A 23,661-nucleotide genomic window follows, 5' to 3' on the forward strand; every position below is an offset into this window, starting at 1 on the left:
TCCTAGCCTAGCATGTAAAATAGAATCACTAGGTTTCATAATAACCGAATTAAAACAAGATGCATTAGAAGATAAGTTCAAGTCCTCAAGCACATAGAGGTCATCCTTGGATCCTCCTTGACCAAGAACCTTACTTGTCTCAATATCCTGAAAATGAACATTGTTAGGACCAAATATAGCATAACAATTTAAATCAGTAGTGGCTCTCTTAACTGATAGCAAGTTAGAAGTAAAGTTTGGCATATAAAATGCCTTAGTCTCCTTATCAAATAGTTTCAAGTTTCCAATGCCTTTAACTGGTACTTTCTCACCATTTGCTATTATCACATTACCATTAGCAGGTTTAATATCACTAATTAGCCTAGAATCACTAATCATGTGATGGGATGCACCAGAATCAACTATGAGGGGTTTAATTTTGTTTGAGGCAAGAAACGCCTTACCGGTGGCCTCTTTGATGGCTTTGATGAGCGCATCAAGGTCGGACCGCCTTACCAGCTCGGACGATGCTGCAGCAAGAGCAGTTCCACTGGTCACTTGTTGAGGTTGCTCAGAGATTGATGACTCCCCCATGGCTACTGCTTGATGAGCTCTCGGTGGTCCTCCGCGGTTTGGTCGTCCACCTCGGATGGTACCCGGCGGTGGTGCTAGATGAGGGTGTAGAATCCAGCAGCGGCTCTTGAAGTGACCAAGCTTCTTACAATGCTCACAAAATGGCGGGTTGTTCTTGTCCTCCGGCTTGTAGTAGCCCTTGTTTGCTGATGCCGTCTCAGCTTTGTTAGCGGTCACAAGTTCTCCCTTGCCGCCAAACAATCCCATGGAGCCATGCTCCTTTTGAATTTGGTTACAGACATCATCAAGGCTAGGGAGCTTGTCCGACCGTAGAATATGCTTGATAAGGTCATTGTAGGAGGGGTTCAAGGTCAAGAGAAGGCCGAACACCTTATCTTGTTCACGCCTCTCATTCAGAATGGCCGGATCTATAGTCACCGGCCGGAGCATCTCTAGTTCAGCCCAAAGGGACCTAAACTTCCCAAAGTGCTTGGTGAACTCCATGTCTTCTTGGTTGAGGTTGTTGATGGCCCTCTTAATCTCAAAAATTCGGTTTACATTTGTAACATTCCCAAAAACATTCTTGAGAGTGTCCCACAAGTCTTTTGCTGTCTCGCAATAAGAGTAAGCTTCAAGTATAGGTGCATCTAGGGAGTTTTGAATGATAGCTAGGACTCCCTGATCTTCTTGAAACCACTTGTTCTTCTCATCGACAAGATCCTTGCCGTCTTTGGTGGTCTCGCCACTAGGAGCTTCGCTCGTCTCAACATGGGACCAAAGTCCTCGGCCGCATAGGGCTGTCTTTGTGGTTCTAGCCCACAGTAAGTAATTCTCTCCCTTGAGAGTAACTGGAACAATGAGAGTTTTGGTAGTTTCCATGGAAAAAGATGAAGAGACCGTTGGTTAAAGCTATTGTCCAACGGTTAAAGAAAGAAGATTCAAGAACAAGAAATTTCAAGAACAAGAAAGAGAATGCGGAAGGGAGTGATGGAGATTTGAGGCAAGAACAGAATCAAATCTGCTCTGATACCATGTAAGTTTGAGAGTAGAGTAATCAAGAGATTATGGAAGAGAGTGAAATCGTGTAAAGAGTGAGGAGAGTGAACGATTGAGAGAGAGAGTGTTGGAGAAAGAGAATAAACTCTTTTCTTACTTCTATTAGTATGATACTTACAAACTATTTAAAGACATATACAAATAGGATATTCTCTTAGGATCCTATGCACACTAATATGAGGAGAAAGCGACATCTCCTTATTCTAACATGTGATCTCCTCTTCTCTCTTACAACTTGCTCCAACGGCTACAAAGGAAGGATCGAGATGAATGGCGACCGTTGGAGGATCTCTTTGGTGGATTGGGCTCATGAAGACTTCTATTTGAGGATGGCCCGTTGGTTGGTCGTACGGACGTCCGTACGGTCGTACGGACAAGTGTGTGTGCCGGTTCATATTAAGTGTTGTCTAAACACTCCAAATTTAACACGAACTCTTATAATTAGTCAAATGCATTTTATTGTTACACATTTTTACCCTAGAAAGAGTAACATAGCTGTTTACTGCTTCAAATCAATGTTTCTCTCGGTTTTAGCCTGTTTTGGGAAAAAAGGATCAAAGTGGTGTCTAAACACTCCAAATTCAACCCAAACTCTTATAATTAGTCAAATGCATTGGGTTGTTACATATTTTTACCCTAGAAAGAGTAACATAGCTGTTTACTGCTTTAAATCAATGTTTCTCTCCGTTTTAGCCTGTTTTCTCGGTTTAAGTCTATTTTGGGATAAAAGGGGTTTAAGTGTTGTCTAAACACTCCAAATTCATCCTGAACTCTTACAATTAGTCAACTGCATTGGGCTGTCACACATTCTGACCCTAGAAACAGTAACAAATCAATTTACTGCTTCAAATCAATGTTTTCTCGGTTTTAGCCTTTTTTGGGAAAAAGGGTAAAAGTCGTGTGTAAACACTCCAAATTCAACCCAAACTCTTGTAATTAGTAAAATGCATTGTATTGTTACATATTTTGACCCTAGAAAGAGTGAACTAGCTATTTACTGCTTCGAAACTATGTTTTCTCTTGGTTTTAGCATGTTTTCTCGGTTTTAGCCTGTTTTGGGATAAAACGGGATTAAGTGTTGTCTAAACACTCCAAATTTAACCCGAACTCTTATAATTAGTCAAATGCATTGGATTGTTACATATTTTGACCCTAGAAAGAGTAACATAGATGTTTATTGCTTCAAATCAATGTTTCTCTTGGTTTTAGCCTGTTTTCTCGTTTTAACCCTATTTTGGGATAACACGGGTTTAAGTGTTGTCTAAACACTCCAAATTCATCCTGAACTCTTACAATTAGTCAACTGCATTGGGCTGTCACACATTCTGACCCTAGAAACAGTAACAAATCAATTTACTGCTTCGAATCAATGTTTTCTCGGTTTTAGCCTTTTTTAGGAAAAAGGGTAAAAGTCGTGTCTAAACACTCCAAATTCAACCCAAACTCTTGTAATTAGTAAAATGCATCGTATTGTTACATAGTTTGACCCTAAAAAGAGTGAACTAGCTGTTTACTGCTTCGAAACTATGTTTTCTCTTGGTTTTAGCATGTTTTATCGGTTTTAGCCTGTTTTGGAATAGAACGGGTTTAAGTGTTGTCTAAACACTCCAAATTTAACCCGAACTCTTATAATTAGTCAAATGCATTGGATTGTTTTCATATTTTGACCATAGAAAGAGTAACATAGTTGTTTACTGCATTAAATCAATGTTTCTCTCCGTCTTAGCCTGTATTCTCGGGTTAAGCCTATTTTGGGATAAAAAGGGTTTAAGTGTTGTCTAAACACTCCAAATTCATCCCGAACTCTTACAATTAGTCAATTGCATTGGGCTGTCACACATTCTGACCCTAGAAACAGTAACCAATCAATTTACTGCTTCGAATCAATGTTTTCTCGGTTTTAGCCTCTTTTGGGAAAAAAAGGGTAAAAGTGGTGTCTAAACACTCCAAATTCAACCCAAACTCTTGTAATTAGTAAAATGCATTGTATTGTTACATATTTTGACCCTAGAGAGAGTGACCTAGCTGTTTACTGCTTCGAAACTATGTTTTCTCTCGGTTTTAGCCTGTTTTCTCGGTTTTAGCCTGTTTTGGATCAAAACGGGTTTAAGTGTTGTCTAAACACTCCAAATTCAACCCAAACTCTTATAATTAGTAAAATGCATTGTATTGTTACATATTGTGACCCTAGAAAGAGTGACATAGCTTTTTAATGCTTTGAATCTATGTTTTCTCTCGGTTTTAGCCTATTTTCATGGTTTTAGCCTGTTTGGGATAAAATGGGTTTAAGTGTTGTCTAAACACTCCAAACTCAACCCGAACTCTTATAATTAGTCAAATGCATTGGATTGTTACATATTTTGACCCTAGAAAGAGTAACATAGTTGTTTACTGCTTCAAATCAATGTTTCTCTCGGTTTTAGCCTGTTTTCTCGGTTTAAGTCTATTTCGGGATAAAACGGGTTTAAGTGTTGTTTAAACACACCAAATATAATTTGGGATCTTGATCACCATGTCCGTACAAGTCAACGTCCGTACAAGTCAACGACCGTTCTCTCTCATCGGGCCAACCATACCATCTCGTGTAGAAGCCCACTTGAAGTCTTCTAAGGCTTGTATGAGACAACCAAGTCTCTAGATCCTTCTCCTACCGACCGTTGGAGTTTGTGTGCAAGTGGGAAGATATTTCAACTCACAAGTCACATGTTATGTTAAGAAGGAAGGATGTCACTTTCAGTCATGTAAAGCGTGTATAGGATCCCATAGGAATATGCTGTTTACTTTGTCTATAATTAGGATGTATCTAGGTTCTTTTTCAAGTAAGAAGTTTGATTCTTCTTCTATACTCTCTCTCTTACACTTCCATACTCTCTTCTACTCTCTCGTGCGAACACTCTCAAACTCACTTGATCTCTACACTCTCTCGTTTCTAAACTTACATGGTATCAGAGCATTGTGGTTCCTCTCGTTAAACTCTTCATTCACTCTACTTTCTTCCGCAACTCGTTCATTCAATCTCTTGAGTTTTTCTTTAACCGTTGGGTAAACTTATTGACCATTGGACAAAACTCCATGGAAAGCACCAAAACCTTGGTTGTTCCAGTTACTCTCAAAGGAGAGAACTATTTGTTGTGGGCAAGGACCACAAAGACGGCGCTATGTGGCCGAGGGCTTTGGACCCATGTGACAACAAGTGAAGCTCCGAAGGGCGAGCCGACTAAAGACGGCAAAGTTGTGGCCACAAGTGGTGAAGAAAAGTGGTTTCAAGAAGACCAAAGTGTTCTCGCCATCATACAAAACTCTCTCGATGCTCCAATACTCGAGGCCTACTCGTATTGTGAAACGGCCAAGGATCTATGGGATACCTTGCAAAACGTCTTTGGTAACACTACCAATTTAAGCCGAGTCTTTGAGATCAAGAGAGCCATCAACAACCTAAGCCAAGAAGACATGGAGTTCACCAAACACTTTGGGAAGTTTAGGTCCCTTTGGGCTGAGCTTGAGATGCTTAGGCCAGCGACTCTTGATCCGACAATCTTGAATGAGAGGCGTGAACAAGACAAGGTGTTCGGCCTCCTCCTTACGCTGAATCCATCTTACAACGATCTTATCAAGCATATCTTGAGGTCGGACAAGCTTCCCAGCCTGGAGGAAGTGTGTAGTCAGATTCAAAAGGAGCATGGTTCCATGGGGTTGTTTGGTAACAAGGGGGAGCTTGTAACCGCCAACCAAGCTGATGTAGCGACCGCAAACAAGGGCTACTATCGAGGAGATAACAAGAAAGAACCAGTGTGTCACCACTGCAAGAAGCCGGGCCATTTCAAGAATGAGTGTTGGATTCTCCACCCACACCTCCGAGTAAACCGACCAATGAACCACCGTGGAGCACCAAGAGCTCATCGAGCGAGTGTGGAGCCATTGGTTGCTGAACTGAACCCTCGAGCTCCGGATATGAATGGAACTGCCCTGGCTGCCTCGTCGGACCTCGTGAGGAAGTCTGATCTTGATGCGCTCATTAAGGCACTCAAAGAAAATTCCGGTAACTCTTATCTTGCCTTGAATCAAACTAAACCGCTCATAGTTGATTCCGGTGCTTCTCACCACATGATTAGTGATTCTAGGTTAATGAGTGATATTAAACCGGCTAGTGGTAATGTTGTGATAGCAAATGGTGAGAAAGTGCCAGTTAAAGGCATTGGAAACTTGAAATTATTTGATAAAGATACTAAAGCGTTCTATATGCCAAATTTTACTTCCAACTTGCTATCAGTTAAGAGAGCCACTACTGATTTGAATTGTTATGCAATATTTGGTCCTAACAAGGTTCATTTTCAGGATATTGAGACAAGTAAGGTCCTTGGTCAAGGAGGTTCCAAGGGTGATCTCTATATGCTTGAGGACTTGAATTTATCTGCTTCTTGTTTTAATTCGGTTGTTGTTAAACCTAGTGATTCTATTTTACATGCTAGGCTAGGACATCCTCACACTAGAGCTTTAGCTTTAATGTTCCCTAATATTTCTTTTCAAAATGATGGGTGTGAGGCTTGTATTCTTGGTAAACATTGCAAGGCTGTTTTTCCTAAATCTATTACTATTTATGAAAAATGTTTTGATTTGGTTCATTCTGATGTTTGGACATCCCCTTGCTTATCTAGAGAAAATCAAAAGTATTTTGTGACTTTTATTGATGAAAAATCAAAATATACTTGGATAACTTTGCTTCCTTCTAAGGATAGAGTTCTTGAAGCTTTTACTAGCTTTCAAAATTATGTCACTAACCACTATCATGCCAAGATTAAAATTTTGAGATCAGATAATGGTGGAGAATACACAAGCCATGCCTTTAAGCAATATCTAGCCGAACATGGAATTCTTCATCAAACTAGCTGTCCATACACACCACAACAAAATGGGGTGGCTGAAAGGAAGAATAGGCATCTCATGGAGGTAGCAAGGTCCATGATGTTCCATACAAGAGTTCCAAAACGCTTTTGGGGAGATGCCGTGCTCACAGCTTGTTATCTTATCAACCGCACACCAACAAAAATACTCAACGACTTGTCTCCATTTGAGGTATTGAACAATGAAAAGCCTAACTTTGATCATTTACGAGTATTTGGTTGTGTTTGCTATGTGTTGCGACCAGGTGAACTAAGAGACAAGCTTGATGCTAAGAGTACTAAGGCAATGTTTATCGGCTATTCTACAACTCAAAAAGGATATAAGTGCTATGACTCGGAGACAAGAAGAGTTCTTGTGTCTCGTGATGTCAAGTTTGTGGAGTCACAAGGATTTTATGATGAGAAGAACTGGGATGAACTTCGCAATCTCTCGACCTCTTCTTCCGATCGGACACGCAACCTCCGGGTGATCCTTGAGAGGCTAGGTATTGAGAATGATCGGATCACCAACGCGCCGGCCAGTCAAGCATCACCAGAACAACCTGAGCCATTCCCTGAGCCCGACCTTGATCCACCCACTTCTCATACCAACGACGAAACTGAGTTGCCCACGGATTCGACCGAACTACCCGGAGACAACAATGATGTGCCATCCGAGGAACCGGCTGAGCAGCTTGAAGAAATTATTACACTAGGCAGAGCTAGCTCAGAGGCGGGAACTATAGTTCCTCTTCGACGTAGCCAACGTCTCAAGTTTCCCCCATCTAACTGGAAGAACACTAGAGTGTACTACAACAACATGGTCGTCGCACACCCAATTCAAGCTGTATGCACGCTGGCACACTTTCCGATGGAACATCAAGTGTTCCTTGGCCAAATTGACCAGCATTGGGTTCCCAAGACATATGATGAGGCCAAGGACCACAAGGTGTGGCGAGACGCAGTTGATGCCGAGAACACGGCCATGGTGCAAAATCACACATGGGACGAATCAGACTTACCCAAGGGCAAGAAGGCTGTGACGTCTCGGTATATCTTCACTATCAAGTATAAGAGCAATGGGGAGATTGAACGCTACAAGGCCAGACTTGTAGCTCGTGGTTTTACGCAAACGTATGGGGAGGATTACAAAGATACGTTTGCTCCGGTGGCCAAATTACACACAGTTCGAGTTGTTCTCTCCTTGGCCACAAACTTGGATTGGGATCTATGGCAAATGGATGTGAAGAATGCGTTCTTGCAAGGAGAACTTGAAGATGAGGTCTACATGCGGCCACCGCCTGGTCTAGAGGACACCATAGGCCCGGGAAAGGTGCTGAAGCTCAACAAGGCAATATATGGCCTTAAACAATCGCCTAGAGCATGGTACCACAAGTTGAGCACAACCTTACTTGGGAAAGGTTTTCGCAAATCAGAATCGGATCATACTCTCTTCACACTACCAAGTGACAAAGGTATAGTGGTCATTCTAGTATATGTTGATGATATCATCATATCTGGAAGTGACAAGGTAGGTATTCAAGAAGCTAAAGAGTTTCTTAAGTCAGTTTTTGATATTAAAGACCTTGGAGAACTTAAGTATTTTCTTGGTATAGAAGTGTATAGGTCTGATGAAGGATTGTTTTTATCACAAAGAAAGTATGCTCTTGACCTCTTAAGTGAAGCAGGAAAACTTGGATCAAAAGCAGTGACCACACCTCTTGAAGAAAACTACAAGACAGCCGGAAAGGGGGAGCCTCCATTCGAAGATGTCACGCGATATAGGCGTCTAGTGGGTAAGCTCATATATTTAACTATCACTAGGCCTGATCTTTGTTTTGCTGTGAACCAGGTAAGCCAACACATGCAAAACCCAACTAGACACCACTGGAACATGGTGAACCGAATCCTTAAGTACATCAAGGGAGCTCCGGGACAAGGCATATGGATGGGAAGGAACAAGAGCACCGAGTTGATAGGATATTGTGACGCTGATTACGCCGGAGACCATGGGGATCGTCGCTCAACCACCGGATACTGCACGTTCTTGGGAGGAAACTTAGTCACATGGAAGAGCAAGAAACAAAAGGTTGTCTCGTTATCTAGTGCGGAGTCCGAGTATAGAGCCATGAGGAAGTTAACAACCGAGCTCATGTGGCTTAAGGCACTATTGAAGGATCTTGGAGTTGAATCATCAAAGCCTATCACTATGCATTGTGATAACGAAGCAGCCATCCACATAGCCACCAATTCCGTGTTTCACGAGAGAACAAAACACATAGAGGTCGATTGCCACAAGGTGCGAGAGCAGATTCAGCTAGGCGTCACACTCCCATGTCATACAGACAGCAAAGAGCAACTAGCCGACATTTTCACAAAGGCGGCCAGCCCACAAGTGTGCGAATACATTCACCCTCGGCTAGGACTCATGGACCTCACCAAACCTTGAGATCCTACGCTCTTTTTCCCTTAAGTATAATTTTTCCCAAGTGGTTTTATATACTAAGGTTTTTAATGAGGTAGGTGATCAATGGTTCAAGCTTATGTCATAGGGTCCAATGACTAAAGCTTGAGGGGGAGTATAATTTGGGATCTTGATCACCATGTCCGTACAAGTCAACGTCCGTACAAGTCAACGACCGTTCTCTCTCATCGGGCCAACCATACCATCTCGTGTAGAAGCCCACTTGAAGTCTTCTAAGGCTTGTATGAGACAACCAAGTCTCTAGATCCTTCTCCTACCGACCGTTGGAGTTTGTGTGCAAGTGGGAAGATATTTCAACTCACAAGTCACATGTTATGTTAAGAAGGAAGGATGTCACTTTCAGTCATGTAAAGCGTGTATAGGATCCCATAGGAATATGCTGTTTACTTTGTCTATAATTAGGATGTATCTAGGTTCTTTTTCAAGTAAGAAGTTTGATTCTTCTTCTATACTCTCTCTCTTACACTTCCATACTCTCTTCTACTCTCTCGTGCGAACACTCTCAAACTCACTTGATCTCTACACTCTCTCGTTTCTAAACTTACACCAAATTCATCCCGAAATTTTACAATTAGTAAAATACATTGGGTTGTCACACATTCTGACCCTAGAAACAGTAACAAATCAATTTACAGCTTTAAATCAATGTTTTCTCGGTTTTAGCCTTTTTTGGGCAAAAAATGGGTAAAAGTGGTGTGTCTAAACACTCCAAATTCAACCCAAACTGTTATAATTAGTAAAGTGCATAGTATTGTTACATATTTTGACCCTAGAAAGAGTAACATAGCTGTTTACTGCTTCAAATCTATGTTTTCTCTCGGTTTTAGCCTGTTTTCTCGGTTTTAGCCTGTTTTGGATTAAAACGGGTTTAAGTATTGTCTAAACACTCCAAACTCAACCCAAACTCTTATAATTAGTAAAATACATTGTATTGTTACATATTTTGACCCTAGAAAGAGTAACAAAGCAATTTACTGCTTCGAATCTATGTTTTCTCTCGGTTTTAGCCTGTTTTCTCGATTTAGCATGTTTTGGGATAAAACGGGTTTAAGTGTTGTCTAAACACTCCAAATTTAACCCGAACTCTTATAATTAGTCAAATGCATTCGATTGTTACATATTTTGACCCTAGAAAGAGTAACATAGCTGTTTATTGCTTCAAATCAATGTTTCTCTCGGTTTTAGCCTGTTTTCTTGGTTTAAGCCTATTTTGGGATAAAACAGGTTTAAGTGTTGTCTAAACACTCCCAATTCATTCCGAACTCTTACAATTAGTCAAATGCATTTGGTTGTCACACATTCTGACCTTAGAAACAGTAACAAAGCAATTTACTGCTTCAAACCAATGTTTTCTTGGTTTTAGCCTGTTTTGGGAAAAAAGGATCAAAGTGGTGTCTAAACACTCCAAATTCAACCCAAACTCTTATAATTAGTCAAATGCATTGGGTTGTTACATATTTTTACCCTATAAAGAGTAACATAGCTGTTTACTGCTTTAAATCAATGTTTCTCTCCGTTTTAGCCAGTTTTCTTGGTTTAAGCCTATTTTGGGATAAAAGGGGTTTAAGTGTTGTCTAAACACTCCAAATTCATTCTGAACTCTTACAATTAGTCAACTGCATTGGGCTGTCACACATTCTGACCCTAGAAACAGTAACAAATCAATTTACTGCTTCGAATCAATGTTTTCTCGGTTTTAGCCTTTTTTGGGGAAAAGGGTAAATGTCGTATGTAAACACTCCAAATTCAACCCAAACTCTTGTAATTAGTAAAATGCATTGTATTGTTACATATTTTGACCCTAGAAAGAGTGAACTAGCTCTTTACTGCTTCGAAACTATGTTTTCTCTTGGTTTTAGCATGTTTTCTCGGTTTTAGCCTGTTTTGGGATAAAACGGGTTTAAGTGTTGTCTAAACACTCCAAATTTAAGCCAAACTCTTATAATTAGTCAAATGCATTGGATTGTTACATATTTGACCCTAGAAAGAGTAACATAGATGTTTATTGCTTCAAATCAATGTTTCTCTCGGTTTTAGCCTGTTTTCTCGTTTTAAGCCTATTTTGGGATAAAACGGGTTTAAGTGTTGTCTAAACACTCCAAATTCATCCTGAACTCTTACAATTAGTCAACTGCATTGGGCTGTCACACATTCTGACCCTAGAAACAGTAACAAATCAATTTACTGCTTCGAATCAATGTTTTCTCGGTTTTAGCCTTTTTTAGGAAAAAGGGTAAAAGTCGTGTCTAAACACTCCAAATTCAACCCAAACTCTTGTAATTAGTAAAATGCATCGTATTGTTACATATTTTGACCCTAAAAAGAGTGAACTAGCTATTTACTGCTTCGAAACTATGTTTTCTCTTGGTTTTAGCATGTTTTATCGGATTTAGCCTGTTTTGGGATAGAATGGGTTTAAGTGTTGTCTAAACACTCCAAATTTAACCCGAACTCTTATAATTAGTCAAATGCATTGGATTGTTTTCATATTTTGACCCTAGAAAGAGTAACATAGCTGTTTACTGCATTAAATCAATGTTTCTCTTCGTCTTACCCTGTATTCTCGGGTTAAGCCTATTTTGGGATAAAAGGGGTTTAAGTGTTGTCTAAACACTCCAAATTCATCCCGAACTCTTACAATTAGTAAATTGCATTGGGCTGTCACACATTCTGACCCTAGAAACAGTAACAAATCAATTTACTGCTTCGAATCAATGTTTTCTCGGTTTTAGCCTCTTTTGGGAAAAAAGGGTAAAAGTGGTGTCTAAACACTCCAAATTCAACCCGAACTCTTATAATTAGTCAAATGCATTCGACTGTTACATATTTTGACCCTAGAAAGAGTGACCTAGCTGTTTACTGCTTCGAAACTATGTTTTCTCTCGGTTTTAGCCTGTTTTCTCGGTTTTAGCCTGTTTTGGGATAAAACGGGTTTAAGTGTTGTCTAAACACTCCAAATTTAACACGAACTCTTATAATTAGTCAAATGCATTTTATTGTTACACATTTTTACCCTAGAAAGAGTAACATAGCTGTTTACTGCTTCAAATCAATGTTTCTCTCGGTTTTAGCCTGTTTTGGGAAAAAAGGATCAAAGTGGTGTCTAAACACTCCAAATTCAACCCAAACTCTTATAATTAGTCAAATGCATTGGGTTGTTACATATTTTTACCCTAGAAAGAGTAACATAGCTGTTTACTGCTTTAAATCAATGTTTCTCTCCGTTTTAGCCTGTTTTCTCGGTTTAAGTCTATTTTGGGATAAAAGGGGTTTAAGTGTTGTCTAAACACTCCAAATTCATCCTGAACTCTTACAATTAGTCAACTGCATTGGGCTGTCACACATTCTGACCCTAGAAACAGTAACAAATCAATTTACTGCTTCAAATCAATGTTTTCTCGGTTTTAGCCTTTTTTGGGAAAAAGGGTAAAAGTCGTGTGTAAACACTCCAAATTCAACCCAAACTCTTGTAATTAGTAAAATGCATTGTATTGTTACATATTTTGACCCTAGAAAGAGTGAACTAGCTATTTACTGCTTCGAAACTATGTTTTCTCTTGGTTTTAGCATGTTTTCTCGGTTTTAGCCTGTTTTGGGATAAAACGGGATTAAGTGTTGTCTAAACACTCCAAATTTAACCCGAACTCTTATAATTAGTCAAATGCATTGGATTGTTACATATTTTGACCCTAGAAAGAGTAACATAGATGTTTATTGCTTCAAATCAATGTTTCTCTTGGTTTTAGCCTGTTTTCTCGTTTTAACCCTATTTTGGGATAACACGGGTTTAAGTGTTGTCTAAACACTCCAAATTCATCCTGAACTCTTACAATTAGTCAACTGCATTGGGCTGTCACACATTCTGACCCTAGAAACAGTAACAAATCAATTTACTGCTTCGAATCAATGTTTTCTCGGTTTTAGCCTTTTTTAGGAAAAAGGGTAAAAGTCGTGTCTAAACACTCCAAATTCAACCCAAACTCTTGTAATTAGTAAAATGCATCGTATTGTTACATAGTTTGACCCTAAAAAGAGTGAACTAGCTGTTTACTGCTTCGAAACTATGTTTTCTCTTGGTTTTAGCATGTTTTATCGGTTTTAGCCTGTTTTGGAATAGAACGGGTTTAAGTGTTGTCTAAACACTCCAAATTTAACCCGAACTCTTATAATTAGTCAAATGCATTGGATTGTTTTCATATTTTGACCATAGAAAGAGTAACATAGTTGTTTACTGCATTAAATCAATGTTTCTCTCCGTCTTAGCCTGTATTCTCGGGTTAAGCCTATTTTGGGATAAAAAGGGTTTAAGTGTTGTCTAAACACTCCAAATTCATCCCGAACTCTTACAATTAGTCAATTGCATTGGGCTGTCACACATTCTGACCCTAGAAACAGTAACCAATCAATTTACTGCTTCGAATCAATGTTTTCTCGGTTTTAGCCTCTTTTGGGAAAAAAGGGTAAAAGTGGTGTCTAAACACTCCAAATTCAACCCAAACTCTTGTAATTAGTAAAATGCATTGTATTGTTACATATTTTGACCCTAGAGAGAGTGACCTAGCTGTTTACTGCTTCGAAACTATGTTTTCTCTCGGTTTTAGCCTGTTTTCTCGGTTTTAGCCTGTTTTGGATCAAAACGGGTTTAAGTGTTGTCTAAACACTCCAAATTCAACCCAAACTCTTATAATTAGTAAAATGCATTGTATTGTTACATATTGTGACCCTAGAAAGAGTGACATAGCTTTTTAATGCTTTGAATCTATGTTTTCTCTCGGTTTTAGCCTATTTTCATGGTTTTAGCCTGTTTGGGATAAAATGGGTTTAAGTGTTGTCTAAACACTCCAAACTCAACCCGAACTCTTATAATTAGTCAAATGCATTGGATTGTTACATATTTTGACCCTAGAAAGAGTAACATAGTTGTTTACTGCTTCAAATCAATGTTTCTCTCGGTTTTAGCCTGTTTTCTCGGTTTAAGTCTATTTCGGGATAAAACGGGTTTAAGTGTTGTTTAAACACACCAAATTCATCCCGAAATTTTACAATTAGTAAAATACATTGGGTTGTCACACATTCTGACCCTAGAAACAGTAACAAATCAATTTACAGCTTTAAATCAATGTTTTCTCGGTTTTAGCCTTTTTTGGGCAAAAAATGGGTAAAAGTGGTGTGTCTAAACACTCCAAATTCAACCCAAACTGTTATAATTAGTAAAGTGCATAGTATTGTTACATATTTTGACCCTAGAAAGAGTAACATAGCTGTTTACTGCTTCAAATCTATGTTTTCTCTCGGTTTTAGCCTGTTTTCTCGGTTTTAGCCTGTTTTGGATTAAAACGGGTTTAAGTATTGTCTAAACACTCCAAACTCAACCCAAACTCTTATAATTAGTAAAATACATTGTATTGTTACATATTTTGACCCTAGAAAGAGTAACAAAGCAATTTACTGCTTCGAATCTATGTTTTCTCTCGGTTTTAGCCTGTTTTCTCGATTTAGCATGTTTTGGGATAAAACGGGTTTAAGTGTTGTCTAAACACTCCAAATTTAACCCGAACTCTTATAATTAGTCAAATGCATTCGATTGTTACATATTTTGACCCTAGAAAGAGTAACATAGCTGTTTATTGCTTCAAATCAATGTTTCTCTCGGTTTTAGCCTGTTTTCTTGGTTTAAGCCTATTTTGGGATAAAACAGGTTTAAGTGTTGTCTAAACACTCCCAATTCATTCCGAACTCTTACAATTAGTCAAATGCATTTGGTTGTCACACATTCTGACCTTAGAAACAGTAACAAAGCAATTTACTGCTTCAAACCAATGTTTTCTTGGTTTTAGCCTGTTTTGGGAAAAAAGGATCAAAGTGGTGTCTAAACACTCCAAATTCAACCCAAACTCTTATAATTAGTCAAATGCATTGGGTTGTTACATATTTTTACCCTAGAAAGAGTAACATAGCTGTTTACTGCTTTAAATCAATGTTTCTCTCCGTTTTAGCCAGTTTTCTTGGTTTAAGCCTATTTTGGGATAAAAGGGGTTTAAGTGTTGTCTAAACACTCCAAATTCATCCTGAACTCTTACAATTAGTCAACTGCATTGGGCTGTCACACATTCTGACCCTAGAAACAGTAACAAATCAATTTACTGCTTCGAATCAATGTTTTCTCGGTTTTAGCCTTTTTTGGGGAAAAGGGTAAAAGTGTTGTGATTTATGAGACAAAGCTCACAAGAGAGGGTAGACAAACACTTGGTGAATGAATCCCCCTTTACCCACAACAAACTAACTCATTCTCAAGGGGGAGGAGAGAACATCAACTTGTGATGAACTCCCCATAAACAAGGCTTAGTAAAGAGTAAATAAGAAGACTTTAGGTGAGATTTGGGAAGAGAATAGGCTGCCTTAAGGGCAGCCTCTAACCGTTTACCCCTAGGCTCTCTACATTGCTAATAAGAACATAAACACTTGTGTAGAGAGGAGAAGATGGGAAACGGATTCTCTTAGTATTAGATAATGTTGTGATATATTACATATGAGAGAATTACAGCTTAATATAGAGAAAACAAAGGCATAGAGCCGTTAGGCACACAAGGGATTCAAAGGAGAGATGAAAGGGACAGCTCCTTGTCTTTGGTTGACTCGCTATGCTTCCCAACCAAAGCCACACGTGATTTCCTTCCCTTCCATGCCTTGTGACCGTTAGATCTCCTTCCCTTATGGCCATTGGATCCTTCTTCCCTTCCTTGTGAGATATTTCCTTCTTCTTGGGCTTCTTCTTCTTATAAGGCCTTTGTTCTTCTTATATTGCACTTATGGCCTTGCTGACCACTCTCCTTGCTCTCACGGCCCACATGGCCTTATTGGCCACTCTTATTGTGCTCACGGCCTTACTGGCCGCTCCCACACCACTCATGGCCTTACCGGCCACACTTCTTGTACTAGCAGCCTTACCGTCCACTCTCTTCTTCCTTGTGCAGCTCGGCCTCACCGGCCTCACTCTCTCTTCTCCTTCATATATACTAATAGTACGGACGGGCCTGTACGGACGGGCCTGTACGGACGGGCCTGTACGGACGGGCCTGCTCTTCAATGTGTTCACGGCCTAACTGGCCGCTCTCCGGACATGGGTCCGTTCACGGACACGGTACATGGTACCGGACACGGTACATGGTCGCTCACGGACACGGACATGGCCTTACCGGCCTTTACATGGCCTTTCCGGCCTTTCTTCTCTTCTTCCAAGGTTCGGCCTTACCGGCCTCTCCTCTCTCCTCCTTGGTACATTCTAATACTCCCCCGCACGCTTGATCGGTGGGACACCATGGGGACCAAAGATCAAGGGTGGACTAGTGTCATCTACCTCATTAAAAACCTCAACAAAGAAAACCTCTTGGGATAAAACTTTGTTAAGGGAAAAAGAGTATAGACTCCACTATCCATGATGTCCCTTGACCTTGGTTTGCAAAGAACTAGCTCCCTTCTCTTCATGATTTGAACCGCTCCTACTCCTTAGCCCACCTTGCCTTTAGCACATTCCTTATGATCTCCATCCTTGCGCCTTTAGAATTTCTTTGAGGCTCTCATAGTCTCCTTTACCCCTTAAACAAGTGATAAAGAAGAAAAGAATAAGTGTTTGCTATGAGGAATATCAAAGAAAATTTCTAAAAGTGTGACCATTTAAGAGAACATATTAAAGACTAAAGACTAGTAATGAAACTAAGGTAATGAATTTATGAATTAAAATAGAGAAGAGTTTAGAGCACAGCCTTTATGGTGTTTTGATGGATAGGAGGGAGAGAGTTGATCACTGTTGCGGTTTGGAATTCCTCCTTGAGACCGCTCCTACTCTAACCATGGTTTTTAAACCTGGTCAGTTTTATTTGTCAGACTGACACATGCCCACTGAATCGGACATAACTTTCGAACGGCTGCTCGGATTGGTATGATTCCACTTCCACTGGCAAGATGACTCTGTGGTCTCGAACTTTAATGAAGAACGCGGAAGCCGAATCGCAGTGGAAGGGTTTCGTCCGAGTCGATCTTTGAGACGCTTCGGCTGAGCTTTAAGTAAAGACTTTTGCTTGTGGCCGAGCAGAATCTGTGAGGTACGGTCTGAAGTCACTTGATCTCCCCCGTAACCTTTACTTGATGATGGGCTGAAACCTCATCACCTCAGTTGAAGCCTTGTGCATCACCGTTCTTGTGCACATCCAATCAACAGTTGAAACCTTGTGCATCACCTTTCCTAAAGACCATTGTGCACATCCGATCAACAACTTGGCACTAATACACATGTCCTTGGGCTGATTCATCACCTTCCACCAGCTCTCTCCACTAGAACTTCCTCCATAGCTTTATCTCTCTCGGTCAGCCTTAAATAGACCACCTCGCTCAAAAGAGTCTTCTGCTCTCCTCGGATGAGTCTAACCGCCGGAGTTTAATACCCAAAGCTTTATCTCTCTCGGTCAGCTTAATAGGTTACCTCGCTCAAAAGAGTCTTCTGCTCTCCTCGGGTAAACCTGACCGCCGGAGTTTATTACTATGGTGGTGAAACGTGTGGTCTAAGAAGCTTGATGGCCATTGGTTCTAACTCCAAGCATTGTGCTGCGCCTTCTCATGGCTTCTTTGTAGCCTTCAACCTCGCCACTTCTTCTTGAGATAGCAAGTGAGCTCCACACAATCTTCAAGTTTGAAACTGAAACCAAAATTTAATGGGACAGATTCTAAACAAGAGATTGTTAGGGGTTAGAGTATAGAGTGTAGAGTAGAGTATAGAGTGTAAATGGAGAATAAGTAACCAAAGAGAGTATAATAGAGTATATATATAAGAGAATGGGGGGTAGTATAAGATGAGTGGAGAGTAGAATAGAGAATTTGCTCAAGAGTTCTTATGGACAGAGTTATACTCTGTTTTCTTGAGTTTGCAGAAGCTTTGACAGCCAAGAGCATCCAACATTCAACAAGACTTTGGTGCTTTAATGGCTGAAACACATGGACCGTTTGGAAAATTAATTTCTCCAACGGTTTGGACCTAACTCATGGTAGAATCACTTAAACAAAGTGTTCTCCAAGATCTTAAGGCTTTAGATCCACGAAAATAACATATAGAAGATGTTTTTCGTGGTCCCAAGCAAAGAAGAAACAACAAAAGCCTTTGGAACAACCTATTGTCCAACGGTTAAAAGAATGCATCTTTGAACAGCTTTAGTCTAGTTGACCAAGCGGACATGAGATGCGAAAATTAAGATCTCTCTCTTCTTCAAGCTTGGATCTGGACACACCATAGGGCCAGAAACAAAGCTTTCTCAACATTGAGAAGAAGAAGTAGCGATTTAGTAATTAAGCCTTTAAAGGAAATTTAACAAAAGCAAAATTAAACCTTTAGAGGAAAATTAACTAAATCCTAAGAGAGCTAAATCCTAAGAATTTCGTGGCTCATACAAGCACACAAGAACCGTGAATCCTCACCATGAACAACACAATTTGCTCAATGGTTCATCACTTCCCACACATCCCAAAATAAACAAAGCTATTACCAAATCGGTAAAGCTTAAGGATGGGGCTTGTAAAATCGATTTCTTTCCACACACTTGGTCTACAAATTCTAACAAGACAAGAGACCAAGCTTACTCAACAATGAGCTGCTAGAGAATCGATTTAATCAACAAAAGCAAAATTAAAGCTTTAAAGAAACTAAGCTAAGCGATTTAACACCTAAGCAAAGTCTAAAACTTTAACTAAGCTAACTCCTAAGAAAACGACTTTGAGAATGAGTTTAAATCACCAAGAACAGAACCTGCTCTGATACCATGTTGTGATTTATGAGACAAAGCTCACAAGAGAGGGTAGACAAACACTTGGTGAATGAATCCCCCTTTACCCACAACAAACTAACTCATTCTCAAGGGGGAGGAGAGAACATCAACTTGTGATGAACTCCCCATAAACAAGGCTTAGTAAAGAGTAAATAAGAAGACTTTAGGTGAGATTTGGGAAGAGAATAGGCTGCCTTAAGGGCAGCCTCTAACCGTTTACCCCTAGGCTCTCTACATTGCTAATAAGAACATAAACACTTGTGTAGAGAGGAGAAGATGGGAAACGGATTCTCTTAGTATTAGATAATGTTGTGATATATTACATATGAGAGAATTACAGCTTAATATAGAGAAAACAAAGGCATAGAGCCGTTAGGCACACAAGGGATTCAAAGGAGAGATGAAAGGGACAGCTCCTTGTCTTTGGTTGACTCGCTATGCTTCCCAACCAAAGCCACACGTGATTTCCTTCCCTTCCATGCCTTGTGACCGTTAGATCTCCTTCCCTTATGGCCATTGGATCCTTCTTCCCTTCCTTGTGAGATATTTCCTTCTTCTTGGGCTTCTTCTTCTTATAAGGCCTTTGTTCTTCTTATATTGCACTTATGGCCTTGCTGACCACTCTCCTTGCTCTCACGGCCCACATGGCCTTATTGGCCACTCTTATTGTGCTCACGGCCTTACTGGCCGCTCCCACACCACTCATGGCCTTACCGGCCACACTTCTTGTACTAGCAGCCTTACCGTCCACTCTCTTCTTCCTTGTGCAGCTCGGCCTCACCGGCCTCACTCTCTCTTCTCCTTCATATATACTAATAGTACGGACGGGCCTGTACGGACGGGCCTGTACGGACGGGCCTGTACGGACGGGCCTGCTCTTCAATGTGTTCACGGCCTAACTGGCCGCTCTCCGGACATGGGTCCGTTCACGGACACGGTACATGGTACCGGACACGGTACATGGTCGCTCACGGACACGGACATGGCCTTACCGGCCTTTACATGGCCTTTCCGGCCTTTCTTCTCTTCTTCCAAGGTTCGGCCTTACCGGCCTCTCCTCTCTCCTCCTTGGTACATTCTAATAAAAAGTCGTATGTAAACACTCCAAATTCAACCCAAACTCTTGTAATTAGTAAAATGCATTGTATTGTTACATATTTTGACCCTAGAAAGAGTGAACTAGCTGTTTACTGCTTCGAAACTATGTTTTCTCTTGGTTTTAGCATGTTTTCTCGGTTTTAGCCTGTTTTGGGATAAAACGGGATTAAGTGTTGTCTAAACACTCCAAATTTAACCCAAACTCTTATAATTAGTCAAATGCATTGGATTGTTACATATTTTGACCCTAGAAAGAGTAACATAGATGTTTATTGCTTCAAATCAATGTTTCTCTCGGTTTTAGCCTGTTTTCTCGTTTTAAGCCTATTTTGGGATAAAACGGGTTTAAGTGTTGTCTAAACACTCCAAATTCATCCTGAACTCTTACAATTAGTCAACTGCATTGGGCTGTCACACATTCTGACCCTAGAAACAGTAACAAATCAATTTACTGCTTCCAATCAATGTTTTCTCGGTTTTAGCCTTTTTTAGGAAAAAGGGTAAAAGTCGTGTCTAAACACTCCAAATTCAACCCAAACTCTTGTAATTAGTAAAATGCATTGTATTGATACATATTTTGACCCTAGAAAGAGTGAACTAGCTGTTTACTGCTTCGAAACTATGTTTTCTCTTGGTTTTAGCATGTTTTATCGGTTTTAGCCTGTTTTGGGATAGAACGGGTTTAAGTGTTGTCTAAACACTCCAAATTTAACCCGAACTCTTATAATTAGTCAAATGCATTGGATTGTTTTCATATTTTGACCCTAGAAAGAGTTATAATTTGGGATCTTGATCACCATGTCCGTACAAGTCAACGTCCGTACAAGTCAACGACCGTTCTCTCTCATCGGGCCAACCATACCATCTCGTGTAGAAGCCCACTTGAAGTCTTCTAAGGCTTGTATGAGACAACCAAGTCTCTAGATCCTTCTCCTACCGACCGTTGGAGTTTGTGTGCAAGTGGGAAGATATTTCAACTCACAAGTCACATGTTATGTTAAGAAGGAAGGATGTCACTTTCAGTCATGTAAAGCGTGTATAGGATCCCATAGGAATATGCTGTTTACTTTGTCTATAATTAGGATGTATCTAGGTTCTTTTTCAAGTAAGAAGTTTGATTCTTCTTCTATACTCTCTCTCTTACACTTCCATACTCTCTTCTACTCTCTCGTGCGAACACTCTCAAACTCACTTGATCTCTACACTCTCTCGTTTCTAAACTTACATGGTATCAGAGCCTTGTGGTTCCTCTCGTTAAACTCTTCATTCACTCTACTTTCTTCCGCAACTCGTTCATTCAATCTCTTGAGTTTTTCTTTAACCGTTGGGTAAACTTATTGACCATTGGACAAAACTCCATGGAAAGCACCAAAACCTTGGTTGTTCCAGTTACTCTCAAAGGAGAGAACTATTTGTTGTGGGCAAGGACCACAAAGACGGCGCTATGTGGCCGAGGGCTTTGGACCCATGTGACAACAAGTGAAGCTCCGAAGGGCGAGCCGACTGAAGACGGCAAAGTTGTGGCCACAAGTGGTGAAGAAAAGTGGTTTCAAGAAGACCAAAGTGTTCTCGCCATCATACAAAACTCTCTCGATGCTCCAATACTCGAGGCCTACTCGTATTGTGAAACGGCCAAGGATCTATGGGATACCTTGCAAAACGTCTTTGGTAACACTACCAATTTAAGCCGAGTCTTTGAGATCAAGAGAGCCATCAACAACCTAAGCCAAGAAGACATGGAGTTCACCAAACACTTTGGGAAGTTTAGGTCCCTTTGGGCTGAGCTTGAGATGCTTAGGCCAGCGACTCTTGATCCGGCAATCTTGAATGAGAGGCGTGAACAAGACAAGGTGTTCGGCCTCCTCCTTACGCTGAATCCATCTTACAACGATCTTATCAAGCATATCTTGAGGTCGGACAAGCTTCCCAGCCTGGAGGAAGTGTGTAGTCAGATTCAAAAGGAGCATGGTTCCATGGGGTTGTTTGGTAACAAGGGGGAGCTTGTAACCGCCAACCAAGCTGATGTAGCGACCGCAAACAAGGGCTACTATCGAGGAGATAACAAGAAAGAACCAGTGTGTCACCACTGCAAGAAGCCGGGCCATTTCAAGAATGAGTGTTGGATTCTCCACCCACACCTCCGAGTAAACCGACCAATGAACCACCGTGGAGCACCAAGAGCTCATCGAGCGAGTGTGGAGCCATTGGTTGCTGAACTGAACCCTCGAGCTCCGGATATGAATGGAACTGCCCTGGCTGCCTCGTCGGACCTCGTGAGGAAGTCTGATCTTGATGCGCTCATTAAGGCACTCAAAGAAAATTCCGGTAACTCTTATCTTGCCTTGAATCAAACTAAACCGCTCATAGTTGATTCCGGTGCTTCTCACCACATGATTAGTGATTCTAGGTTAATGAGTGATATTAAACCGGCTAGTGGTAATGTTGTGATAGCAAATGGTGAGAAAGTGCCAGTTAAAGGCATTGGAAACTTGAAATTATTTGATAAAGATACTAAAGCGTTCTATATGCCAAATTTTACTTCCAACTTGCTATCAGTTAAGAGAGCCACTACTGATTTGAATTGTTATGCAATATTTGGTCCTAACAAGGTTCATTTTCAGGATATTGAGACAAGTAAGGTCCTTGGTCAAGGAGGTTCCAAGGGTGATCTCTATATGCTTGAGGACTTGAATTTATCTGCTTCTTGTTTTAATTCGGTTGTTGTTAAACCTAGTGATTCTATTTTACATGCTAGGCTAGGACATCCTCACACTAGAGCTTTAGCTTTAATGTTCCCTAATATTTCTTTTCAAAATGATGGGTGTGAGGCTTGTATTCTTGGTAAACATTGCAAGGCTGTTTTTCCTAAATCTATTACTATTTATGAAAAATGTTTTGATTTGGTTCATTCTGATGTTTGGACATCCCCTTGCTTATCTAGAGAAAATCAAAAGTATTTTGTGACTTTTATTGATGAAAAATCAAAATATACTTGGATAACTTTGCTTCCTTCTAAGGATAGAGTTCTTGAAGCTTTTACTAGCTTTCAAAATTATGTCACTAACCACTATCATGCCAAGATTAAAATTTTGAGATCAGATAATGGTGGAGAATACACAAGCCATGCCTTTAAGCAATATCTAGCCGAACATGGAATTCTTCATCAAACTAGCTGTCCATACACACCACAACAAAATGGGGTGGCTGAAAGGAAGAATAGGCATCTCATGGAGGTAGCAAGGTCCATGATGTTCCATACAAGAGTTCCAAAACGCTTTTGGGGAGATGCCGTGCTCACAGCTTGTTATCTTATCAACCGCACACCAACAAAAATACTCAACGACTTGTCTCCATTTGAGGTATTGAACAATGAAAAGCCTAACTTTGATCATTTACGAGTATTTGGTTGTGTTTGCTATGTGTTGCGACCAGGTGAACTAAGAGACAAGCTTGATGCTAAGAGTACTAAGGCAATGTTTATCGGCTATTCTACAACTCAAAAAGGATATAAGTGCTATGACTCGGAGACAAGAAGAGTTCTTGTGTCTCGTGATGTCAAGTTTGTGGAGTCACAAGGATTTTATGATGAGAAGAACTGGGATGAACTTCGCAATCTCTCGACCTCTTCTTCCGATCGGACACGCAACCTCCGGGTGATCCTTGAGAGGCTAGGTATTGAGAATGATCGGATCACCAACGCGCCGGCCAGTCAAGCATCACCAGAACAACCTGAGCCATTCCCTGAGCCCGACCTTGATCCACCCACTTCTCATACCAA

The 23,661-nt window shown here is 40.5% G+C and overlaps 1 protein-coding gene and 2 long non-coding RNA genes across 3 annotated transcripts; all 3 read left to right on the plus strand.

Moving 5' to 3' along the window:
* The first annotated feature begins 5,502 nt into the window (after positions 1-5,502).
* LOC147950170 (uncharacterized) lies at positions 5,503-6,230 on the plus strand. Its single transcript, XR_015596256.1, has 2 exons — positions 5,503-5,647; positions 5,944-6,230. It is a non-coding gene; the product is annotated as an uncharacterized LOC147950170 (long non-coding RNA).
* Positions 6,231-6,691: 461 nt separating this feature from the next.
* On the plus strand, positions 6,692-22,063 carry LOC147950171 (uncharacterized; the record flags this gene model as incomplete). The annotated part of the gene is made up of 3 exons (XM_087512362.1): positions 6,692-6,727; positions 6,883-7,476; positions 21,119-22,063. Coding segments are annotated over exons 1-3 (1,575 nt in total), but the record flags the coding sequence as incomplete, so codon positions are not given.
* Positions 22,064-22,791, plus strand: LOC147950172 (uncharacterized). The gene is made up of 2 exons (XR_015596257.1): positions 22,064-22,208; positions 22,505-22,791. It is a non-coding gene; the product is annotated as an uncharacterized LOC147950172 (long non-coding RNA).
* The last annotated feature ends 870 nt before the right edge of the window (positions 22,792-23,661 follow it).

This window comes from Camelina sativa, chromosome 1, assembly GCF_030686135.1.
Source record: "Camelina sativa cultivar CO46 ecotype springtype chromosome 1, ASM3068613v1".
Taxonomy (NCBI): Eukaryota; Viridiplantae; Streptophyta; class Magnoliopsida; order Brassicales; family Brassicaceae; genus Camelina; species Camelina sativa.